General features: G+C 41.4%; 1 protein-coding gene across 1 annotated transcript in view; it reads left to right on the top strand.

Moving 5' to 3' along the window:
* CNKSR2 (connector enhancer of kinase suppressor of Ras 2) overlaps window positions 1-23,129 on the top strand; it is a 372,341-nt gene that overhangs the window by 159,038 nt on the left and 190,174 nt on the right. The window contains exons 10-11 of the mRNA XM_066598620.1: window positions 4,878-5,024; window positions 7,006-7,050. Of these exons, the coding sequence (XP_066454717.1) occupies window positions 4,878-5,024; window positions 7,006-7,050 (192 nt within the window). The remainder of the gene's footprint in view (window positions 1-4,877; window positions 5,025-7,005; window positions 7,051-23,129) is intronic.

Here is a 23,129-nt window from a genome sequence, read left to right on the forward strand (position 1 = left end):
CAAACTATTGTGTCCAAATGCACAAGTTGTCGTTCATTACCACAAATGGACTATAATAGCTATGTCCCATTGCTGTCTAAAAGAAGCTGAAAGGCAAAACTCAAGTGGCAATAGGGTGCAACAATTGGATAACTGAGCAGTGGAAAAACATCAACTGGTTAGTGGACTCTAGGTTTTTGTTGCGTCATACTGATGGCAGGTCAGAATTTGGCACACGCAGCATAAATCGACCAACCCTTCCCATAATCTGTTTAGAGTTGGTCAGTACCACAATTGTGAAAAACATTCTCCTGTACATCAAAATTTCAAAGACTGGTGAAGGAGGGGGGATTTCAAATTGGCCAAAGATTTCTACAGTTAATTCAACTCAAAATTCTCCCTTCCTGCCTTTTATAATCCCTTGTTGTCTTGCTTCCGCTGCGCTTTTTTGTTTTTTAATGAAAAAGATCACCAAACTAATAAAGGGAAGATTATCTTTTTTTAAAAAAGGGCTTTAAGGTTTTACCTTCTTGTTCCCGTCTGATTTTTATTTTTTTTTTTAATCTATCGATTTCATTTAGACCTAATATTTTACTAAAGCTAAATTAATTGTACTTTGGTTAGGTCTTTTCTCTTGATCAAACTAAAATTTTGACCGTTACTTTACATGGGCATCATGTAGACAATGCAGAAGAAGAATGCGAAATGGAAGCCCTAAATATCTGATTTACAGGCTGAAATAAAATTATCAGTAATGATCTTGCAATCATTGGAAAAGTTGATGATGGCTTTAACAGTATGTGTACTATTAGATATTTATATTTTAATTTTTTTTTTCATTTAACTCCAAAACCATATAGTAATGAAATACATAGCAGTTACATGTTGAAAACCTAGATTGTCATCTTTTACATAAGCACTGTAGACGTACTGTACATTCTCAGGTTATACAGATGTTGTATTCTCTATTTTATGTCTTAATTCTGGCTATAAATCAGTTTGTATTGTTACTTTATTATTGGCAACTTGTGTGAATAGCGCCCCCTATGAATCCAAATTTACATGACTTGAATTCGATCATTAGATTTGAATAGGTTGAGTAAACTTCTGCAAATAGTTGTCCAGTTTGAGTAGCATTTGTACCCTCCATATAGTGTTAGTTGTGGTTTACTGCTATGTGTTACTTGTGCCTCTTGATATCTATATCAGTTTAGAGCTACAAAATGGCATTATGTGAAAGACTTCTGAACAGCATGCAGGAGAACAGAAATACATATGTCTGCCAAGTGATTCATTTTCCAGTCTGTTTTGCAGTGAGTTCAAAGATGTAAGAAAAAAATGTGTTCATACATACAGGCTAAGCATTAATAAAGTTTGCTTCAAATAATTAAAAGTAGATATACATACAAAATATCAAGAGAGCTCATCAGGAGATGTCAAAGGATATAATCAAAATATAAAAAATACAAACTGGATATACAAATACTATATCAATAAGATATGGAAAACATCATATACTCTGCATCCATGATATGCAGTCAACAATTTGAGTAGCGGCCTATGTCCTTCCACATGTTGTGAATTTGAGAGTAGACTTCACTTACACCATTCCATGGCGGACTCTATTCTTCCTTTGCCTGAAACCACTATATATATATATATATATATATATATATATATATATATATATATATATATATATATATATATATATATATATATATATATATATATACACACCATGGATGATGCTGTATGATAGTTTTACACCATCCAGTAAAGCATTATTCTGCCCTTATATTATTAGTCATGAGGTGAGACCTCTTATCTGTTGGAGGCTTTGCGCATGTGCAAATATCTTATTCTTAAAGAATGTAAACAATGTTAAATGAGTAAAACCCATTAACCTAAATGAATGCTAAAACCAAATGTGTAATACAGTGCATGATTGTGTTTTGAGCCACCAAGCTACGATATCCATAATCCCTGGTAGGGCAAAATGAAGAAGGGTTGACCAGGTGAGATAACTCCTTTTTAGAAAAGACGAAAGAACCTTGAAGACTAATGTAGTGGTGTTTTGTAGGAATGTTTAAGAGTTGCACATAACTAATCGGATAATTGCTTTTAGCAAAACGGGTTTCTGAGGAAAGGGTGCTGGAATCTAATTGGTTGCAGTGGACAAGTCCTCCACTATTTCTTTGCACTACTTTTGATGACTTTCCATTGAGTTTTAATGAAGAGAGGTATTCCTATTTGAAGGATTTTGAAGGAAGAAGCCCGGTTTGCTTAACTTCTTCTCTGAGTAGTCTTTAAATGAATTCAAGATATTGGCATTGTGATTGAGCATACTACTAAATGTTTCATGAAGTTGACAATTACTCGAAACCTGATAAAATAAGTGTGTCTGGATTTAAACAGAGACTTATTGGTTTGCTCATTAAGCAGACTGTTTGAGACCAAAGTCTTGTGACGACTAAGCAAAGCTAGAAGATAAGTTGCTATAGGATAAGATGAGTTTATTGATGTTTTCTCTTACGGTCAAAAGTTCACTTAAAATAATGACTTCGAAGACTTCTGCTCTTGCCAGATAGATAAGTCACCCGATCATGTTCCATTTCTGCAGTGTTTTTTGATCTATAAAATGAATTTTCCAACTAGTTATTATTAGCATTAGACTGGAAAGTTAATGGAACGTTGAGAGAAATTTGGGAGAAGTCAACACATTCTCTTAAGCCTGCCATACAATTTCGATGGGCTTCATCTGAACATTGATTCAGCTCACCTCTCTATTTTCTGAACCACTATAAACATGCAAATACGTCTTGACCAAGTACATGTTTATTTCCATGGGGAGAATTGGAATAAACTGGTACAAAATATTTTGGGAAGTTGTTAACAGCTGCTAATCTCCCAGGGAGAAGGGCGGACAAAGGATAAGACTAGAGATGAGCGAGTATACTCGCTAAAGGCAATTGCTCGAGCGAGCATTGCCTTTAGCGACTATCTGCCCGCTCGAGACTGAAGGTTCGGGTGCCTGCGCGGGGGAGCGGTGAGTAGCGGCTGTCAGCAGGAGGGAGCAGGGGGGAGAGAGGGAGAGAGAGATCTCCCCTCCGTTCCTCCCCGCTCTTTCTCGCCGCTCCCTGCCCACCGCCGGCACCTGAACCTTCAGTCTCGAGCAGGCAGGTACTCGCTAAGGGCAATGCTCGCTCGAGCAATTGCCTTTAGCGAGTATACTCGCTCATCTCTAGATAAGACATGATTAAATATAACATGTCAGACAAATGTAACCTGACATCTGCTGCCAAACTGCACCCATATTTATTAAATCATCGACCAACCAAACTTAAACTTGCAATTTTGGCTGACGGTAATCTGTGTATGTCTAAATTTTTTTTTTTTTCCAGGAAATACCTTTTTATATAGAATATATGTTCAAAGAATAAGTGGTGTATATATAATTGATTGGCATCCACCACTGGGACTTCTACTGATAACTATAATGGGGGTTTTGTGCACTACCACAGTGAAGATGATTTTGAATGTAGTGTAAAGGAAAGCCCTTGAGTTTCTTTTTTTTCCTATTTTTTTTAAATTCTGTTGAGCCTTATTCTAGGCATAGCTGGTTCTTCTAAGTTTTACTTATGTGATCAAAGGAAAAGGCAACTATTAAACCACTTATCGTTTTCTTACCCCTAAATTCATGTGCTATTTCTTTGACTTCATATGTAACTGCATAGATCTCCTGTAGAAATATCACTGCTTTGTCATATTCCCTAGCAAGAGAAGTCAACTAGATTGTGTGGTGATGTCATTCCATGGTTTAAAGGGTGAAGTCCCAGCTTTACTCCTTTTGTTGCTGGAAATAAATAGCTCTATACACCGCACAGTGGTCCGAGTTGGTATTGTAGGCTGAGTTCCATTCATTTCAATAGGACTCAGCTTGCAGTACCTCCCCTAGCCACTGTGCAGTGTATGGAGCTGTATGCTTCCTGCAGCAAAATGGCTAGAAGTGGGACAACCCCTTTTGAGCAGAATTTCCTTTCCAAGACTGTTCCTGAAAAAAAAATGCATCAAAAATGTGAAATTTCCTTAATCACTTGGTCACTGAGACTGTGTCTTATTGGTATTTATGATATGTTATGGTTAATGTAATAGTGATAGACAGAGCCCAGTGATAGACAAGTAAAGAAAAAAAAAAACATTCCATTGTTTGTTTTTTTTTCATGGGCTTGGATGGAACTCCAAAGAGCCAATGACAGCTGTCCTCAAAAACATATTGTTGATATATGTTGGTGCTATTGATACATTATATATGCTCTTTTGCTAACATTTGGTAGCGGAGGTCAAGTAATGAAACAGCAAAACTTTATGCTGATCTGTAGGTCAGCATATTGCGTAATTGTTTTTACTGTGGTCTATTATTCAAAGGAGGGAATCGTGGGCAAGATCAAGATGGGTATACAGGCATACGTTTATACCTTAGACACTGCAAGGAAAAGCTCTATGTACATCATAACATTTCAGAGAAGCAGATAATGTGGTAAAACATAAACAATGTACAGTCATAAATCGACAGTATTAAATCAACTACTAATAGAAAAAAAACCATTGACGTCTATCTATTGCTCCTTTTGACCAGTGGTAGAGCAGAATTTGTGCTAGTACTTTAATGCTACATGTAATTAAGTAATGTAACATGTATTAAGTCTTTTTTTATTAATGGTTACTGACAATATGGGTTTCCTTTTGTATGTTGACTTAGGGATGAATCCAAGTTTTTGGGTATGGTTACCGAAATCTTCAATGTTGCCTAGCTATATCAACTTTCTTGTAACTGGGAACAATACACTCTGTATACTTTGCCTCATTTATATTGTAATAATTTTGCTGGTTACCAGGTGGGGTGGCAGTTGAAAAATTTGGTGAATGCACTACGAGAGGACCCGAGTGGTGTTATCTTAACTTTGAAAAAGCGACCTCAGAGCATGCTTACCTCAGCACCAGCTTTACTGAAAAATATGAGATGGAAACCCCTTGCTCTGCAGGTAATTAAGCTAAATCATAAGTCATTCACCATCATTTTAGCCATTAGATAAAAGTTTCTGGAATGCTTTAAAGGGAAACTGTACCCTAAATTTAAGTGGGGACCAAAATTTGTTCGACCTAGAGCATGAGGACTTTTATGTTAGGGTAACTTTCTACAGACTTGCTAAGGTATAAAAGAATATCTATTTTACACTAAAGCTTAGATGTAGAATATGTGGTTCTTTGGGATTCTTCTAAAGTATATGACTGTTGACTAGAGTTTACTAACCTTTTGAGTTCTGTGTACCTCCTCATGTAGCCCCAACAAGGTCATGTTTTCAGGATCTCTTTAGAATTACCACAGATGTTCTCAATATAGGATATCCTCAAGTCATGACCAGTTCGGGGTACTTAAAGGGGTATCCCATCTCAGGAGTCCCATTCCAATGTGCTGCAAATATGAAAGTTAAGCACTCACTCATTACATGATATTTCAAGACAAACCCCCCTTCTTTTAAAAAGCTGTAATGTTCTCAAGTTCTTTACTGCTTCTTGATGAGGGAACCAACCGCCTCTGCTAAGGAGGTGAGATGGCCAGGGGGGGGTTGCGTGCTTCTAATCTCCTACGCAATGATCTGTTTGGTAGTCAGGATCTCTGGAGCTCCTGTACACTAACTCCTGGCCTCGCCAACCAGCTACTGTTGCACTCTGCTTTTGCTTTTCATAGAAGGCCTTCTAGGCACCACTAACAAGTCCTCACATTTGCTCTGCTCAGAAGAAACAAAAAAGCAGAGCTCGGCATTAGCAGATGACAGGGGGAGCTTAGAGATCCTGGCCAGCCAGCGTAGCATTGCATAGTGAGTTAGAGGTGTGCAAGCACCAACCATCTCTACTCCATAGCGGAGGTGGTCGGTTTTCCTAACAACAAGCAGTTAAGAACTTGAAAGAACACCACAACTTTCCAAGAGAAGGGGACATATTTTTGAAATGGGCATGTGATGGGTGAGTGCTTGACTTTCATATTTGTGACACATTGGAATGGGGTTCTTGAAATAGGAATGCAACTTTTAAGGACTGGACTTGAGGGACATGACTCTTAACAGAACACGTAAGAAAATTTGATATACTGTGCTATGCTAAGTGCAAAGCCTGAGGGACACCATGCATGACGTCTACCTTTGGTGGTGTTTCGCACATGCACCTTCTCCTTCAGCTTTACTCTAGATACAATACCGCGTGTATTCGTTATATCCGGAGTGTTCCTATAAGCTTTTTGACCCATGCACGTCCATTACTTACCAACCTTACATTTATAATGCATGCAAATAGAAGACCAAATGTGCTTTTTTTTTCTAATTACATATTCACATAATATAATGTACAATGGAACCATGCAGCTTTTCAATGGAAAAAATCCAAACACATACATTATGTAGCAGACATGTGTGCTTGAAATTGATTTGACTTGGATAGTCCCCTCTTAATTTAGTGTATATAGGTATCCTTTTTAATGTGATTCATTCGAACGGTTTACATGGAGCAAGGCTTGTTGTGCAGTAGATGTATTCTTCTTCATTGCTTGGCCATTTATGGGTTCATTTTACCATAATGATCTAAATTCTTCCTATCACAGTCCAGACTGGAAATGAGCATGCGTTTCTTTGCTTGTGCTTCTCCTTGACTATTCTGTATGATGATGATGATGATGGGCAGGGTGGGGCGGAATGCTTTTTGGAACGATGTTGCGTAATCCTTTTCATGGGGTCATTGTTGAGAATGCTCTGCTGTAGATGACTTAATTATCAGCTGCATTTTGTCTGTCATAGAATATTGTGGCATGTTCAGGCAATGGATAGTCCTGCTGCTTGAGAGGATCTCATTAATATGGCTGCCATTGTATGCTCTCATTACTTATTAGTCTGATATACTGGCTGAAGCTTCTGCTGCTTATTTTATTGATATTAAAATTGAATGATAATAAGTGTCATCTTATTTTTTTAGTGGTATGATGATGAAATGAAAACTTATTCCTGGACACGTATATCAGTAAGCAATTTTATGTTACTAGACTTTTAGTACTTGCGGTATTTGTTAGTATTTTCTTATTAGTTGTGGATGAGAGTTAGTTTTTGTTTCAGGATAGTTTTGATTACTTCAGTACTTTGTTTTCTAATTCAATGTTTGCATGACTTTTTGTAGGGTGATCAGCTTGATATCGGCAGGATTTTAAGTAAGACATTCTGTGACTCTTGTCCTGTCTACCCTACTTTACTGCTATATTCCACCCTGTAAGAGAAACCGGACATACAATTTTGCAATCTCTGTCCAAAATCTATACTGAAGCTCGGACTCCCTTAAAAACATGAAAACCTATTTGCAATTGTAGTTTACCAAAGTATAATGGTCCCATCGTATTGTGCTTAAAGCTCCATGATAATGAGATACGGACCTTATCTGGTATTTACAGATGACTTTCTGTTCTTGGCCAGCAAAGAGTCAACCATAGGCTTCTTTTTTTTTTCATTGCCATACATTTTCCTAGTTTCTGGGAGGACCCTGCTAGGCTGGGAATCTAACCACAGGAGAAGAATATTTGGTTGGCCTTCTTCAGTCAGTTTTCGAGGTTTTATTGTAATTGGACTTTATGAAATGAAGATTAGTTACACTAGTTAGCGGTAATTCCAAATATTAGTTGCCTTATAAAAATGTTTTCTGGAATTCTTATAGTGGTTTATTGAATTGGACAGATAATAATAATAATTAATAATAATCTTTATTTGTATAGCGCCAACTTATTGCGCAGCGCTTTCAGGCATGGATAAATGCAAAACAATACAACAATTACAATATAAGGTACATTGGGTTAGATACAAATGGGTTGGGGGTGGTAGAGGAGGTGCAAGGGGTGGGGAACACAGACAATAGGAAATTTCATGTGCAGATCAATTATTAGAAGGCAAACGGGGTGGAGCACCATAGGGAGGGGTAGGGGACTAGGTCAGGAGATTTGGTATGCTTCCCTGAAAAGGTGCGTTTTTAAGGCACGTCTGAAATTTCGTCCATCGGGAATTGTCCGGATGCCTTGGGGTAGAGCGTTCCAGAGGATGGGTGCTGCTCTGGTGAAGTCCTATAGGCGAGCATGTAAGGTTTGTATTACAGGAGTCTTTAGTCTGAGTGTGTTAGTCGATTGGAGTAATTGAGCTGGGTCGTGTACTGACAGGAGGGATGCAATGTATGCTGGTGCAGCACCATGCAGAGCTTTGTGAGTGAGGTAGAGGAGTTTAAATTTAGTTCTGCAGTGGATGGGCAGCCAATGCAGCAACTGGCATAGTGCAAAGGCATCTGAGTAATGGCTGGATAGAAAAATGAGCCTAGCTGCTGCATTTAGTATGGATTGGAGTGGAGCGAGTCTAGTATGGGAGAGGCCGATGAGTAGCGAGTTGCAGTAGTCAAGTTGGGAATGGATGAGGGCGACCACGAGTATCTTTAGCGTGTCTGTGGTTAGGAACGGACGTATTTTAGCAATATTTCTGAGGTGCATGTGGCGTGTTTGGGCCAGAGATTGGATATGGGGGGTAAAGGAGAGGTCAGAGTCCAGTGTGACCCTAAGGCATCGGGCATGCCGTCTGGGGGTTATGATGGTGCAAGACACTGGAATGGAGATGTTGAGGGGAGGTCTGTTAGAAGGTAGAAAGACAAGGTCAGTTTTAGAGAGGTTTAGTTTGAGAAAAAGGGAGGACATAGTGTTAGAGACAGCGGACAGACAGTCGGTGATATTTTGGAGGAGGTGTATAGTTGGGTATCGTCAGCGCAGAGATGGTATTGGAGGCCAAATCTGTGGATGGTTTGTCCAATTGGGGCAGTATAGATAGAGAAGAGAAGGGGACTAAGGACCGAGCCCTGGGGTACCCCAACAGCTAGAGGAAGTGGAGCGGAGATGGAACGAGCAAAGGCAACGCTGAAAGAGCAGTCAGAGAGGTAGGAAGAGAACCAGGAGAGAGCAGTGTCCTTTAGACCAGGGGTTCCCAACCACCGGTCCGCGGACCGGGGCCCGGCCGTTAGGTGTTTACTGCCGGTCCGCGGCACCGCCGGGAACTTTTGTTCTAAAAGAAACAATCCCGCGGCCCCTTCAGCAGCACTCTGCGCTCTCACACTAACCTGCTATAGTGTGAGTGCAGAGCGCTGCTGAAGGGGCCGCTTCCACACATAGCAGGTTAGTGTGAGCGCAGAGCGCTGCTGAAGGAGCCGCATATATTGTATTTCAGCCGCACTTTAGTAGCGGTGAGCAATTCCAGCAACCTCATTGGTTGTTGGGTACACACCCCCCACACCTCAAACTGGGGTGTGTGTACCCAACAACCAATGAGGTTGCTGGAATCACTCTCTGCTACTGAAGTGCGGCTGAAATACAATGGTCCTTGCTGGTGTGGAAGCAGCTGCCGCAACCAATCACAGGGCGCCTTCTTGAAGCGCTGAGGACTGCAGCACCAAACAACAGAGCGTCCCACGAGTAGGAGGAAGAGCCGCCTCTGTGCAAGCAGCAGCAGCCTCCGCGCCTGAACACCTCTTAGGACCTAGGTTAGTTTTCAAGGTAATCCTGCCGGGGAGGAGGGGGGAGATAAATTTTTATGCTGCCCTATGTGTGTGCCGGAGGGGGGGGGAGGAAATTATATGCTGCCCTATGTGTGTGCCGGGGGGGGGGGGGGGAGGAAATTATATGCTGCCCTATGTGTGTGCTGGGGGGGAGGGGGAGTAAATTATATGCTGCCCTATGTGTGTGCTGGGGGGGAGGGGGAGTAAATTATATGCTGCCCTATGTGTGTGCTGGGGGGGAGGAAGTAAATTATATGCTGCCCTATGTGTGTGCTGGGAGGGAGTAAATTGTATGCTGCCCTATGTGTGTGCTGAGGAGGGGTGAAGTAAATTATATGCTGCCCTATGTGTGTGCTGGGGGGAGTAAATTATATGCTGCCCTATGTGTGCTGGGGGGGGGGGTAAATTATATGCTGCCCTATGTGTGTGCTGGGGGGGAGGGAGTAAATTATATGCTGCTCTATGTGTGTGCTGGGGGGGGGGAGTAAATTATATGCTGCCCTGTGTGTGTGCTGGGGGGGAGGGAGTAAATTATATGATGCTCTATGTGTGTGCTGGGGGGGGGAGTAAATTATATGCAGCCCTGTGTGTGTGCTGGGGGGGGGAGGGAGTAAATTGTATGCTGCTCTATGTGTGTGCTGGGGGGGAGTAAATTATATGCTGCCCTGTGTGTGTGCTGGGGGGGAGTAAATTATATGCTGCCCTGTGTGTGTGCTGGGGGGGGGAGTAAATTATATGCTGCCCTATGCGTGTGCTGGGGGGGAGTAAATTATATGCTGCCCTGTGTGTGTGCTGGGGGGAGTAAATTATATGCTGCCCTGTGTGTGTGCTGGGGGGGGGAGTAAATTATATGCTGCCCAATGTGTGTGCTGGGGGGGGAGCAAATTATATGCTGCCCTGTGTGTGTGCTGGGGGGTGGGGGGTGGGGTTAGTAAATTATATGCTGCCCTATGTGTGTTTCGGGGGGGGGGGGGTGGAGTTAAATTATATGCTGCCCTATGTGTGTGCGGGGGGGGGGGGCGGGGGTTTGGGAGATTATATACTGCCCACTGCCCTATGTGTGTGCTGCCAGGCAGGGGGAGGGATATATTATACTGCCCTACAGTGTGTACTGCCAGGACATTCTAAATGTCATTAATTAAATAAGTATGCACTAAACTCCAACCCCCTTCATAACCCCACCCCATATAACCAAAGCCCCGCCCCACCCTGCCGGGCCTTGTAAAAATGGTCTTGCTTGAAGCCGGTCCCTGGTGCCAAAAAGGTTGGGGACCACTGCTTTAGACCAATAGAGCAGAGCATAGTGAGAAGGAGGTTATGGTCAACAGTGTCAAATGGAGCAGACAGGTCAAGGAGGATTAGTAGGGAGTACTCACCTCTCGAGTTTGCAGTCATCAGGTCATTTGTTACTTTTGTAAGGGCAGTTTCAGTCGAGGTATAGAGAGCGGAAACCAGACTGAAGGGGGTCAAGGAGTGAGTTGTCAGAGAGAAAACGTGTAAGGCGGGAGTAGACCAGGCATTCCAGTAATTTGGAGATGAAGGGGAGGTTTGAGATGGGTCAGTAGTTGGCAGCATCAGTTGGGTCCAGGGTTGGTTTTTTAAGCAGAGGGCATATAATGGAGTGTTTCAATGAGGAGGGCAAAGTGCCAGAGGTTAGGGAGAGGTTGCAGATTGTGGTGAGGTGAGTAATGAGAGCTGGGGAAAGGGAGCATAGGAGGTGAGAGGGGAGAGGATCAATAGCACAGGTAGTGGGGCGGGCAGCGGAAAGGAGCCTGGAGACTACTTCCTCTGTCGTTGGTTCTAACGTAGATAGTGAGTAGGTGCTGGATGCAGTGCTGATGAAACTGGGATCAGGGCTAACCAGAGAACGAGGGTGACTAGGTATAAGAATCTTGTCTTTCATTCAACCGATCCTGGCCAAAATATTTTAAATATGTATTTATTACATTTCTATTCTTGTTTAAGCCTTTTTCTTAAAATTCCAGATGATATCTACAAATATATTGGTTTACTGTAGCTGTTAGAATGCAAAAAGGGTACTACAGAAAAAGTAGGCCCGGGCACTTAGTCAGAAAAACATGCTTCAGCAAACCGGTGATTAAACAAATTAATCTGATCAGAATTGTGAAATCAATATTGGCCTTGCTCCCTGTGGGTGGGGCTAATATTAGGCCGAGGGAAGCTGGGTGTGCAATATTGTTATCTGCGCTCTTTTGACTCAACAGTATATAGCTACAAAAGAAAGCTGCATGGCTGCGGAAGGATAAGGTATATGGGGGGTGTGATGAGCTGGAGAGAACAGTATATGGGGGCTGTAATTCAGTTCTGGTAATGAGTATAAATTGCTGTGAATAACCTTTTACCTAATGTTAAAAAAAACAAAAAAACAAATGTGCTTGATACTTTTAGCTGGTTCTACAAAAAAAAAGAAAGCAAGATTAAAATTAAGAAGAGATTTGAAAAACTGAGATTTTAGTTTTGGGCCAAATCACCCAGCCCCAACTCGTAGGGCATCACCATCTGTTTATAATCCTCTAATTTAGGAGCTATGTTACCGTTTTGTGCTTCTTTTTATTAATTGTTCAAATATCCGCTAATTTTTTTAATAAGTTTTTACCATTTTGTACTGATAAAGTCAAATATTTGCATTCCCGTGGCTAGTTTTGTGGTTATATTACTGATATGCTTCTACTGTACCACTGACATGTAAGAGAGGGACAGGAAAAGGTATTTAATGGCCTGCCCCAGGCAGCAGATGGATGGTCCTTACTGCAGGAACTGTATGGCCTGCTCATTGTACAGCTTGGATCATGTATGGCATTATCTGCCTGACTTCAAAGATCTGGTAGCGTGTTAGCCAGTAGAGCAAAATGTGATTGTTCTCAGCAAGAGAAACGACGTAATCTTGTAGATATGATACCTTTTAATGGCTAACAAAAATACATGATGTAATAATAGCGAGCTTCCGAACCAACACAGGGTTCTTCTTCAGGCTTAATGGATTGGATCTGAAGAGGCATGGATATTTATACACACTTATAACATATATACTTATGACAAGGCACAGATATGGATGTGATTGGTTCGCACTTAAAAGGAATTCTGCAACAGCAAACAAACTTTTTTTGTCTAGGCACTGATAGCGGAGTGAAAGTTTTATGGTCCCTAAATTACTGTTGGGTAGGGGGAGGTCGGGCAGGCTAGAAATGCTACAAGAGGTGCACAAACATTTTTAGCTAAATTATTGGAGTGCCAGTAGACTTGCATGACCAGCGCACCATTCTGTACTCTCCTCATGTTTCACACAGGTGTATTTTGGCTGCATATTATGCTTACAGAATCCCAATAGACTTGCATTGGGGCATTCAGACTTGCGTCCTTTACGCGTGAGAAATAAAACTAGCAGCATGACCTATTTTGGTCCGTCTTATGGACTGAAATCGGTACCCAAGTCTGTGGGAGCAGTAAAAATAAGCAGTCAATATGCATAATGCGTTTGTATTTACTGTGTATTTACGCGGGAAGGAAGGAGAAATCTCCTTTACGTTTCTTTTTTTGGCATGTGTAAGTGCACAGTGAATAAAGTGTATGTACATGTGCAAGAGAGATGACATGCAGGGAAAACACATAAGCGCGCGCTGAGTACTACCTGAGTGTAATGCGCTACACCCGTGTGAGGCCTTACGGCGAGGGGCACAATAAGTCTGCAGTGAGTAGGAATATTGAAACAAGATCCATGTTTTCAGGATCGTTGGGAGTCTCGGCAGTGAAACCCCCCAACCGATCAGCAAGTTATCCCCTGTTCTATGGATAATTTACGATTTTGGTGCAACCCCTTTAAATAGAATTTCATGCAAAATGAGTGAAGACAAATGATTGCTAAGGAGCTTAATGTGGCATACGATTTTACTTTACGCCGATAAAATAGACCTCACATTGGTTGTTTATGGTCAAAAATAGTGACTAAATTTACTGTAGACGAAGCAGAAATCCAGACGGGGCCCATAAACTGTTATATATGTGTCCTTGCCATCTGTACCTAATCTATAATGAGGTCTTGACATATAAAATATTGCTTGCACTGCACGCTACTTTCACTGCAGTCTTTAATCCCAAGTCTTTAATGTTATTTTTATAGGTCAGCCTTGATCAGTATAGGATAACAGCGGCTCATAACGCAATGGATTTCTTGGGCCATTTACGGTCCTGACCCTTTTCACAACTTATCTTATTGATGGATTGTTTTGATCATTGCTGATGGCCAAGGTTTTGAGGACAGCTTAATGAGTCCTACATTCAGAATGAATAATCCATTGTGGCCTCTCCAGAATGAATGTGTATTTCCCATCATCATAATCATAGAATGAAGCAGTGTGTATTGAAATCTCATGGAACTTTGGAGAAGTAGAAACGATTATCATTCTTTAAACTTCTACTGTGTAATTCCAATCTTTGACCATTAATAGTCTAGTGTTGTCAGAATTTGAGGTGACAGGACCTCTCTGTTATATATTTTGGGATTTGCTGTATCCCTGTAACTATATTTGGGTTTTGTCTCATTTTGAGGCCCGAGGCAAGGGCCTTGTTTCTGGAAAGAAATGACTGTAGCTCCCGTGAGCCTCTGACTTTTGAAGGTGAATGTGTAAGAAAGGGCTTAATAGGTTATTGGGTACTAGATTTGTCCTGTGTTATATATGTTTGTATTTCGCTGTAGGCCATACACCTCTCATACAAGCGTCCATGATGTCATATGGCAGCAATCGGGAACTGATTCATCCTTCCATTTAAAGCAACTCTGTCACCATATTTTTGAACCTATCTCTGAGAGCAGCACAAGGTAGTGCCGGTCACACTGATTACAGTGATGTCTGCTGTGTGGATCTGTGCAGTAGTTTGGGAGAAACTAGGATTCGATCAGTAGCAGCACATGCATACAGGACTTAAAATAGTCCTGGATATTCATGAACTGCAAGCTAGCTTCACCCAACCCAGCCACTGATTGGCAGCTCTCTGGTTATTACTGTGCAGAGCAAGAAATCTGCCAATCATTGGCTGGGGGGTAAGGCGGGTGTGGCTTGAATATGCAGGACTTTTTTAAAGTCTATACAATATTTGGAGTATAGTTAATTAGTTTTAGATTACGATATATTCCCTTGTGTCTATTCAGGTCCCTTGTGTCTGTGCTATTTTTCTGTAACTTTCTCTTTTGAAGTAGAGGAGTCTAAAGAGTTTTGTGTGTGTGAAGGAGTAAAGGATGGAGCGGCAGTGAGGCTCCGACCAATTTAGATTTAATATAGAAGCACGGAAGAGCTCACCAAGTAAATACGCTTCTTATGAAATTTCACTTCTTACAGTTGACTCAAAACTGCCGGTGAACAGACTCTAATTCTGTATGTGAGGTTTGCGTAAAATAGCCTTCATCATGTAAGAGCTGGAAGACGTCTTGTACAGGGCACCAGCAGTTTTGAGTCCATTGGAAGAAATAAAACTAATCCCGAGCGTATATACTTGGTGTGCTATTATACTTCTCTTTTTTGGCATGTATTTTATGGTCTACCCATTTGGAACCTGCCCCTACATTCCCCATGCTGAGAGTTGTGAGGTCTGTATATGTTTAGGGTTCTTTTATAAGATGATTATTGGGCACCTAAGTACCTGACAGTCCTCCCAACGGTTATCATTCCTGGGCTTACACACAGAAGTAATAATCATTCAGTTAATGGAGGTGGAGCATCGCTGTCTAGATGGACATTGTCTTCTTTCATCCTAACATACTATGTTACTATGTATGTCTACATTCACAGTAAACAGGCAGTCGTTCATAGATGAATGATCGCCTGTCTGCATTTCATTCTTATGCCTGCCTAAACTGAACCAAGTAACTATTAGCAAATAAATTATTCATTTGTCATTCAGTCACTGTTAGTGTTCACACCGATCATTCAGTTTCGCACAATCCAGCGATAAACTGAGATGGTCGTTGCGTGTAAAAGGGCCCTTACAGTCTCCGTTAGATGCAGTGTAATATATGATGTCTAATCAACTTTTGAATCCTATATTTTAATAGGGCTGGACAAGAACCTGATTCCTCATGAATATTAATTAGCAATCCTGCATTCATTTTCTGTTATTGCAGCTGTCCTGAATGTTATCTGTGTCACACAATATATTTCTCATGTTCTTTAATGATTGGTCTAAAGACATAGAAGAACAACATTATTGTGAAAGATGCTCTTAAATTCAGTCGTCCTGTTTTGGGGTTTGATTTTCATTCTGTCCCTAAATCTAATCTGTTGGAAACTCTTAAAAAAAGACTAAATCTCCCTGTGCTAAAGTAATCTGTAAAGGACCATTGGGGTTAGGTATATTTTTACCCAGAAGGGCATCTTATACGCTAATTTTGAAGGCACACAACCCAGTTTGGTAACTGCAGAGACATAACGATAGTGGGTGCAAAGTTAGTAATCCCATTGGGGCCCTGCATTTATATAAAAATGTAACTAACTCAGACTGTTGGACCTTTCTAGCCCAGGGCCCCATCCTAATGCCCAAATGGTGCGTATACCCACACCTGATATTCTACAGCAAATCAGAGTTCAAAAGTAGAAATCAGGGTTTTGACTCTTAGTTGAGTAAATAAGAGTCCAGACTCTGTCCAGCATCTAGTTTGCTTTAATTAAGTTGACGTTGGTAGGAGAATTGTACTCTAAAGCCAAACGCCACTATTGGTGATATTTCCCACAGTTGAAATTGCTCCGTCCCCATGGATAGATAACCGCTGCGGGATTTACAGTCATACACCCGCCACAAATCCCGAAGCAATAGCTGTCCATAGACATGCTATGTTAACAGATTCTCCCCTACCCATGAGCAGGAATAAACTGTGATTTTCTGCTCACGGGGGAGAATCGCAGCATGTTTTATTCATCGTGGAAAATCACACGGACGTCTTCCATTGCAGTCAATGGAAGCAGTCTGTCCTGCAATACTCTGCGCTGTAAGCACAGCGGAAGTATTGCGGGAATCTGCGTCACAGCCCAGCACTGGCGCGCCATGCCTCGCACTGCGCATGCACACCAGCTGAGACTCTCGCGGCAGATCCGGAGAGATGAGTCTGGGACCTTGGGGGGCGACAGGTCGGATACCGCAGTGATATTTCACATGCAGAATCCAACCCAGCGGTTTGGCAGGAGGCCTGAAGTGGAGACGTTTGCACTTTGACACTACAGTGTTTATTGCTTGTCATGATGTTATTTATTAGTATTTATAGTCTGGCACTAGTTTCTGTTTTTCGTTGCTTTAGTAATACCGTGTTTCCCCGAAAATAAGACAGTGTCTTATATTAATTTTTGTTCAAAAAGGTTTAACTTTTTTACATGTATAGCTGCCTGGACACTATTTAAATTGACTTTTTTTTAATTAAAGGGGTTGTCCCGCGGCAGCAAGTGGGTCTATACACTTCTGTATGGCCATATTAATGCACTTTGTAATATACATCGTGCATTAATTATGAGCCATACAGAAGTTATCAAAAGTTTTATACTTACCTGCTCCGTTGCTGGCGTCCTCGTCTCCATGGTGCCGACTAATTTTCGGCCTCCGATGGCCAAATTAGCCGCGCTTGCGCAGTCCGGATCTTCTGCTGTCTTCAATGGAGCCTCTCGTGCAGGATGCCGGCTCCGTGTAGCTCCGCCCCGTCACGTGCCGATTCCAGCCAATCAGGAGGCTGGAATCGGCAATGGACCGCACAGAAGAGCTGCGGTCCACGGAGGGAGCAGACCCCGGCGGCCATCTTCAGCAGGTGAGTATGAAGACGCCGGACCGCCGGGATTCAGGTAAGCACTCTCCGGTTTGTTTTTTTTAACCCCTGCATCGGGGTTGTCTCGCGCCAAACGGGGGGGGTTAAAAAAAAAAAAACTTTTCGGCGCAGGACAACCCCTTTAACTGTTAGCAGGGCTTATATTTCAAGCATCCTCAAAAAGCCTGAAAAATCATTTTGCATCCTCAAAAAATCTGGAAAATCATGCTAGGTCTTATTTTCAGGGGATGTCTTATTTTCAGGGAAACAGGGTATGCGCAAGTGGACTAGAAATATTATAGTTTGCGTTTCCCTTTTGGGTTTCTACAGTATATGCATTGGTCCAAAAGTGGCCAACTCATTTACAGGTGTAAAATTAGCAGACAAATGTTGAAGATTATTTCAGTCTCCAGTAAGTGATAGATGCAGCCTCCTCCACTAGAGACTGCAAAGACCTTATCTGTGCTTGTACTCCAGCACTGTCATTCAAATGCATGGAGCAGCAGTTTGCATATGCAACCTCCACTCTATTCATGTGAGGATCGTCAGGTCCCCCACAGACTGTGAAATTATCCCCTATCCTGTGGATAGGGCCTAACTTTTAGATTTTGGTGCAACCCCTTTAAGTAAAAGGTATTCTGATCTCACCGCATGGGAACTAATTTTATCCTTCGCTCTAAACATATGGCTCATGCGTGGAGCAAGAATGCAATCATGTGCATTAGTCATGTGGGAAAGCTCTTACAATTTTTTTTCTTAAATTGGAACTTTTAATTCAAAATGGGGTATAAATAGGCATCATAGAATGGTAGGGTTGGTAAAGACCTCCAGGATCATCGGGTCCAACCCCCCTGCTCAGTGCAGGATCACTAAATCATCCCAGACAGATATTTGTTCAGCCTTTGTCTGAAGACTTCCATTGAAGGAGAACTCACCACCTCCTGTGGTAACCAGTTCCACTCTTTGATCACCCTCTCAGTCAGAAAGTTTTTTTTTTCTAATATCTAATCTGTGTCTTCTCCCCAGTGTCCATCTAGGATACCTATTAATTTATAGGAAGCTGCTTGTGCTCCTTTTCAGCCAGTAAGTTTTTAACTTGCTATTGTATTTCTGCATTCACAGCTAGTGAATTTCAAGTCATGTAGATTGCATCTTGAATGAAGATGATTTGTGATTCTTACCTTACTGCAGTCCCTGTAAAATTAATCGCGCTTCTAGCCATACCCTAGGAAATGAAAAGAATTTTGGTTCTCTCTGCCATGTATTATCCATGTCGTCCTACTTTTGATGTTCGTATTGGCCTCTTTGATTTACACTTTAAACTACATTGCATATGTAATAATGCATTTCAGAATAAAATAGACCCAAGTGTACATTAAATGAAGTGGAAAGATGAAGCCGCAAATAATACATCATATAGCAGTGGGAGGTGGTTTATAAATCAAACTGAAATGTTATGTTTAGAAATGTTACAGTCTTTAGAGCCAATGACAGCTTTGTAATGTGTAAAATGCTTTACTGCAGCGTTGCAAACTGATAGTTGAGAAAGGATTTAATGTATATGTGTATATATAATATATAAAATATATATTACACACAATCCTCTACACTGATAAATGATGAGCATTTCAGTGTATGTTCCTGTGCCCTTAGAGGACCCCTCAGCACTCCTGCTACGGTACGTCTGGTTGAAATAAGAGTCCAAGACTGCCTTTTTTGACAACTCTGCATTGTGCTGTTCCTCTGTTATTCCTCCCAGAAATATGTGAATGAATTGGCTACTAAGTCTTAGCGGTTGGGGTGTGTTACTACATAGTTTTGATACTGTCAAATGAATGTTGCTAGTGTCAGACTTCATAGAGGCACACCCTTTTTGACAATGCGAATGGTAGCACCCAGTTGTCAATTTATTCATATATATTAAGCAGGAATAACAGAGGAGCTGCATAATACTAAGTTATAAGACAAGATGTTCTAGAATTGTTAATTTTATGGTAAATGTAAATATTTACTAGAACAAGCCTATCAGCAGAAGTAAACGCAATAGGATGCAGGAAAACGGTGCAGCACCCCCTGTATATCAGCAAAAGGCTTCTTATGAGGGCAAAGCTATATCAGGGCCCAAATAATTATTAATTGCTGTATACTAAAGGGAGGTGCTGCCTTCAGCTGCCCATGGGAACACTGCTTGCTCTACATGCCTTTTGGACTGTGCTATGTGTTCCCTTCCAGCTGGTCACTGAAGAAGAGGCACATTGCCTCGAAACGTGTTTGTTATTACTGTTTGTTAGTAAAGAGAAGTTGTGTTATTCATTTCCTGCCTCTTGTCCCTCTTCACTTGGGAAAAGTTGCCCGTTGCTGGCTTTTTTAGGTTTGCCTCCCATGTTAGGAAAAGTGACAGGTGCTCTAAGTCTTGTGCACATGAATGCTTTACACATCAGTGTTGTACAGATCCATAAAGCAGAGGCACATAGATATTTTCCTTTAAAATTCAAGCAGAATCTCTGAGCAAAAAAAGAAAAATGTTTCATACTCCACCACTTTCCACTTTTGTTATAAGATTGTTCTCACCTTTGAGTCTTATGGAGGCACCATATGTCAGCATGTTGAGCTAATCTGCATAGGCAGAGCTGCAGGGAGAGGGAGGGTGCAACAGACTAGACCAATGATGTGACAGGGGGTGTGTCTCAGACTACCTTAGACTCGCTGTAAACACTGTAGATAAACTGTAGTCACAGATCACAGGCCTGCTGTAATGGGGCTGAGCTAAAATGCTGCCAAGTAGTAACTTACTGAAAATAAGTATCAAGTAATTATCTTCTGTCAGTACTAACTTGCATACAATTTCGTAGAACACAACAATCCTTTAAATAAGACAAAAGCAAGTCCTGTGAATGACAATCCATTCATGATGTAACCGATTTGATGGAATATGAGTGACAAAGATGCAAAAAAAGGGAAATCATTTTCTGTAAAGAACTTGAACGACAAGAAATTGGAGCACGAACAATATACAGAGAAAGCGCTATGCAAATAGTTGTCATGGACACAGACTCCTACTGGTCGTAGGATACCAATAAAAATAAGAAAATGCTATAGCTGACAGACATAAGAAATGGAGGTCAGCTAGGTTATGTGGGAACTGCCTGAATTCTTCTATCATCCACAGGATAGGTGCAGGTGCTACCACTCGGACTTATGCCTATTTTAAGTTGTATCCCCCGCTGTATGCGGTGACTGAGAATGGTGGTTGAAAATTACAGAAACAAGTGAGCTTGCTGCGTTACGCCATTTTCAAAACCATCCTGGAAGGGAATGGGAGTTATGGGAAAAGCTGTTAGCCAGTGAGCTACTCCATTTCTACAACTCCCAAGTTACGGAAACAGCATGGCTAATTTCTGTGGGAGTTATGGCAACCACACAGCCAGTCACGCTTGGCTATTTCGGCTTCTCAGCCACCTTGTATACAGCGGTGTTCCCATTCTGGTCATGTTTGGCCTGAGATAGGAGCACTAGTTTCAGTAATCATTTATTTGGCTTGCCTGCAATATAGTTAACATAGTATGTAAGGCTGAAGGGAGACCATGTCCACGTTCAGCCTGTTTCCAACTCCACCCCCCCTTCCCTTGTTGATCCAGACCCCAATGAGGCAGCAGCCAATTTAGCCCATTTGGGGGGAAAATTCCTTCCCGACCCCATGCTGGCAGTCAGAATAATTCCTAGATCAATGTTTTGAAAGTTCCTACCGAACTCTAAGACCCGGATCTACAACCTCACTGGTTATTTAATGTCTATATCCTGTAATATCGTAGAGCTCTAGAAAGACATTTAGCCCCCTCTTAAACTCCACTATCGATTTTTGCCATCACCACGTCCTCAGGCAGAGAGTTCCACAGTCTCACTGCTCCTACAGTAAAGAACCCCTTCTGTGTTGGTGATGAAACCTTCTTTCCTCAGATGCAGTGTATGCCCTCTTGTTACCGTTGCAGTCCTGGTTATAAACAGATCATGAGAGAGATCCTTGTATTGTCCCCTCATATATTTATACATAGTTATTTGATCACCCCTTGACCGTCTTTTTCCCAGGGTGAATAATCCCAATTTTGATAGCCTCTCTGGGTATTCCTTGAAATACAGATTTATAAGACAAGTTTAGTGACGTAGTCAGATCTGTTTGTGTTTTTCTTACAATCGATAATGGGGTGTGTAACAGAAGATGTAAATGGTGATGGGAAACGCTCTTCCATCGTAATAATTATTTTCAACCGTTTCTGCAATTAAGCTTTTCCACTAACAGCACACATTGCTGAAAGCACTCCATGAAAATCCATATCTACCATATTTCTTTTTCCAACAAATCATTTTTGCAGAGTATTAGAATGAAAACCATTTTCTACATTTTATCAATCAATATAAGTTTTTAGAAAATAACATTTACACTTGTGTTTATTATGTGCAAACGGCTTATGTTTTCACAAAGTGACATAATGAGTAGACTGTTCAATAGGAACTGTAATAATAGGATTACGTTACCTTCTATCTTGTAGTTCCGGTGTTGGTAGCTCATAAATCGACTTAAGTAGAAGTGGTCTACTTTAATATAGGAAGTGATGGTAGGATTTTAGGTGGAGTCATGGACATACAGAAGTACACAAGGGCATGCCATCCTGAGCTAATGCCCTAGTTTAGGTACCTATGCACAGAGCAGCTATCGTTGAGATAGTCGCTCAGAAAAGTCATTAAGTGCAATTATGCAAATGATAGTCTGTTTGATTTTACGAAAAGTGATGATTGTTCATTAGTTGTTTGCCGAGATAGCGTTCACCGAAGGGTAAGGTAAAGGTAAAGTCCCCATATGACTGACTCCTAGGGTGACATCACATTGCGACATTTTCTTGGCAGACTGTTTTTGTGGGGTGGTTTGCCATTGCCTTACCCAGTCATCCTTTACCCCATAGAGGGGATCTTGTTGCAAATTCGTTCACAAGTTGTTCAAATACATATAACTGTGATTTTACAGTGGGCGACTTTTAACCCTTTGCAGTCCAGTTTTGGATTCAGGGTTTCCTAGGGGGCTTTCTCTTTCTGCCATTATACAATGGCGCCATCTGCTGGCTAGAGCCAGTACTGCGGTATGTGACATGCTGGAGAGGCCCCCGACAACAGAGCGGCGACTGACATACAGTAAGAATACCCTGCCGGACATCTTCAGACATCGGAGCTGTACAGCCTTCAATCAGAATGTCTTCAGACGTCAGACAGTGGATTGGAACCACATCTTGTTTTTATTGGTAAGCTGAAACAAAACGACTACCAACTTATCACTAGGCACACTGTTGGTGGCCATGTTTACACTGATTATTGTTTGAATTTGCTTTTTTTAGCAATCATTTAGCCAACAGCCATCCTATGTAAAGTACCCTTTAGGGTTTCTCCACACTACGTAGATGTAGTAAGCGACACCAATATAGTGCCTATGTTATTTGCATAGCGTGACAAACATTCAAAGTGATTGGCAGTGGTTGTCTTATGCATATAGCATAGAAATTGGGGCATGTCTACTCGATTTGTGTAGCTTGTTATGTTTGTACTATATGTAACGTAGTGTGTAAAGTTAAAAAAAAACACACGTCTACCTAGTTTAGGCTATTACTGCCCAATGTCGATCTAGAGAAAGGAAAAAAACCCTAATGAGGTAGAAGCCAATTTTCTTCATTTAAGGGAGGAAAAAATT

This window comes from Eleutherodactylus coqui, chromosome 4 (genome assembly GCF_035609145.1).
Source record: "Eleutherodactylus coqui strain aEleCoq1 chromosome 4, aEleCoq1.hap1, whole genome shotgun sequence".
NCBI lineage: Eukaryota > Metazoa > Chordata > Amphibia > Anura > Eleutherodactylidae > Eleutherodactylus > Eleutherodactylus coqui.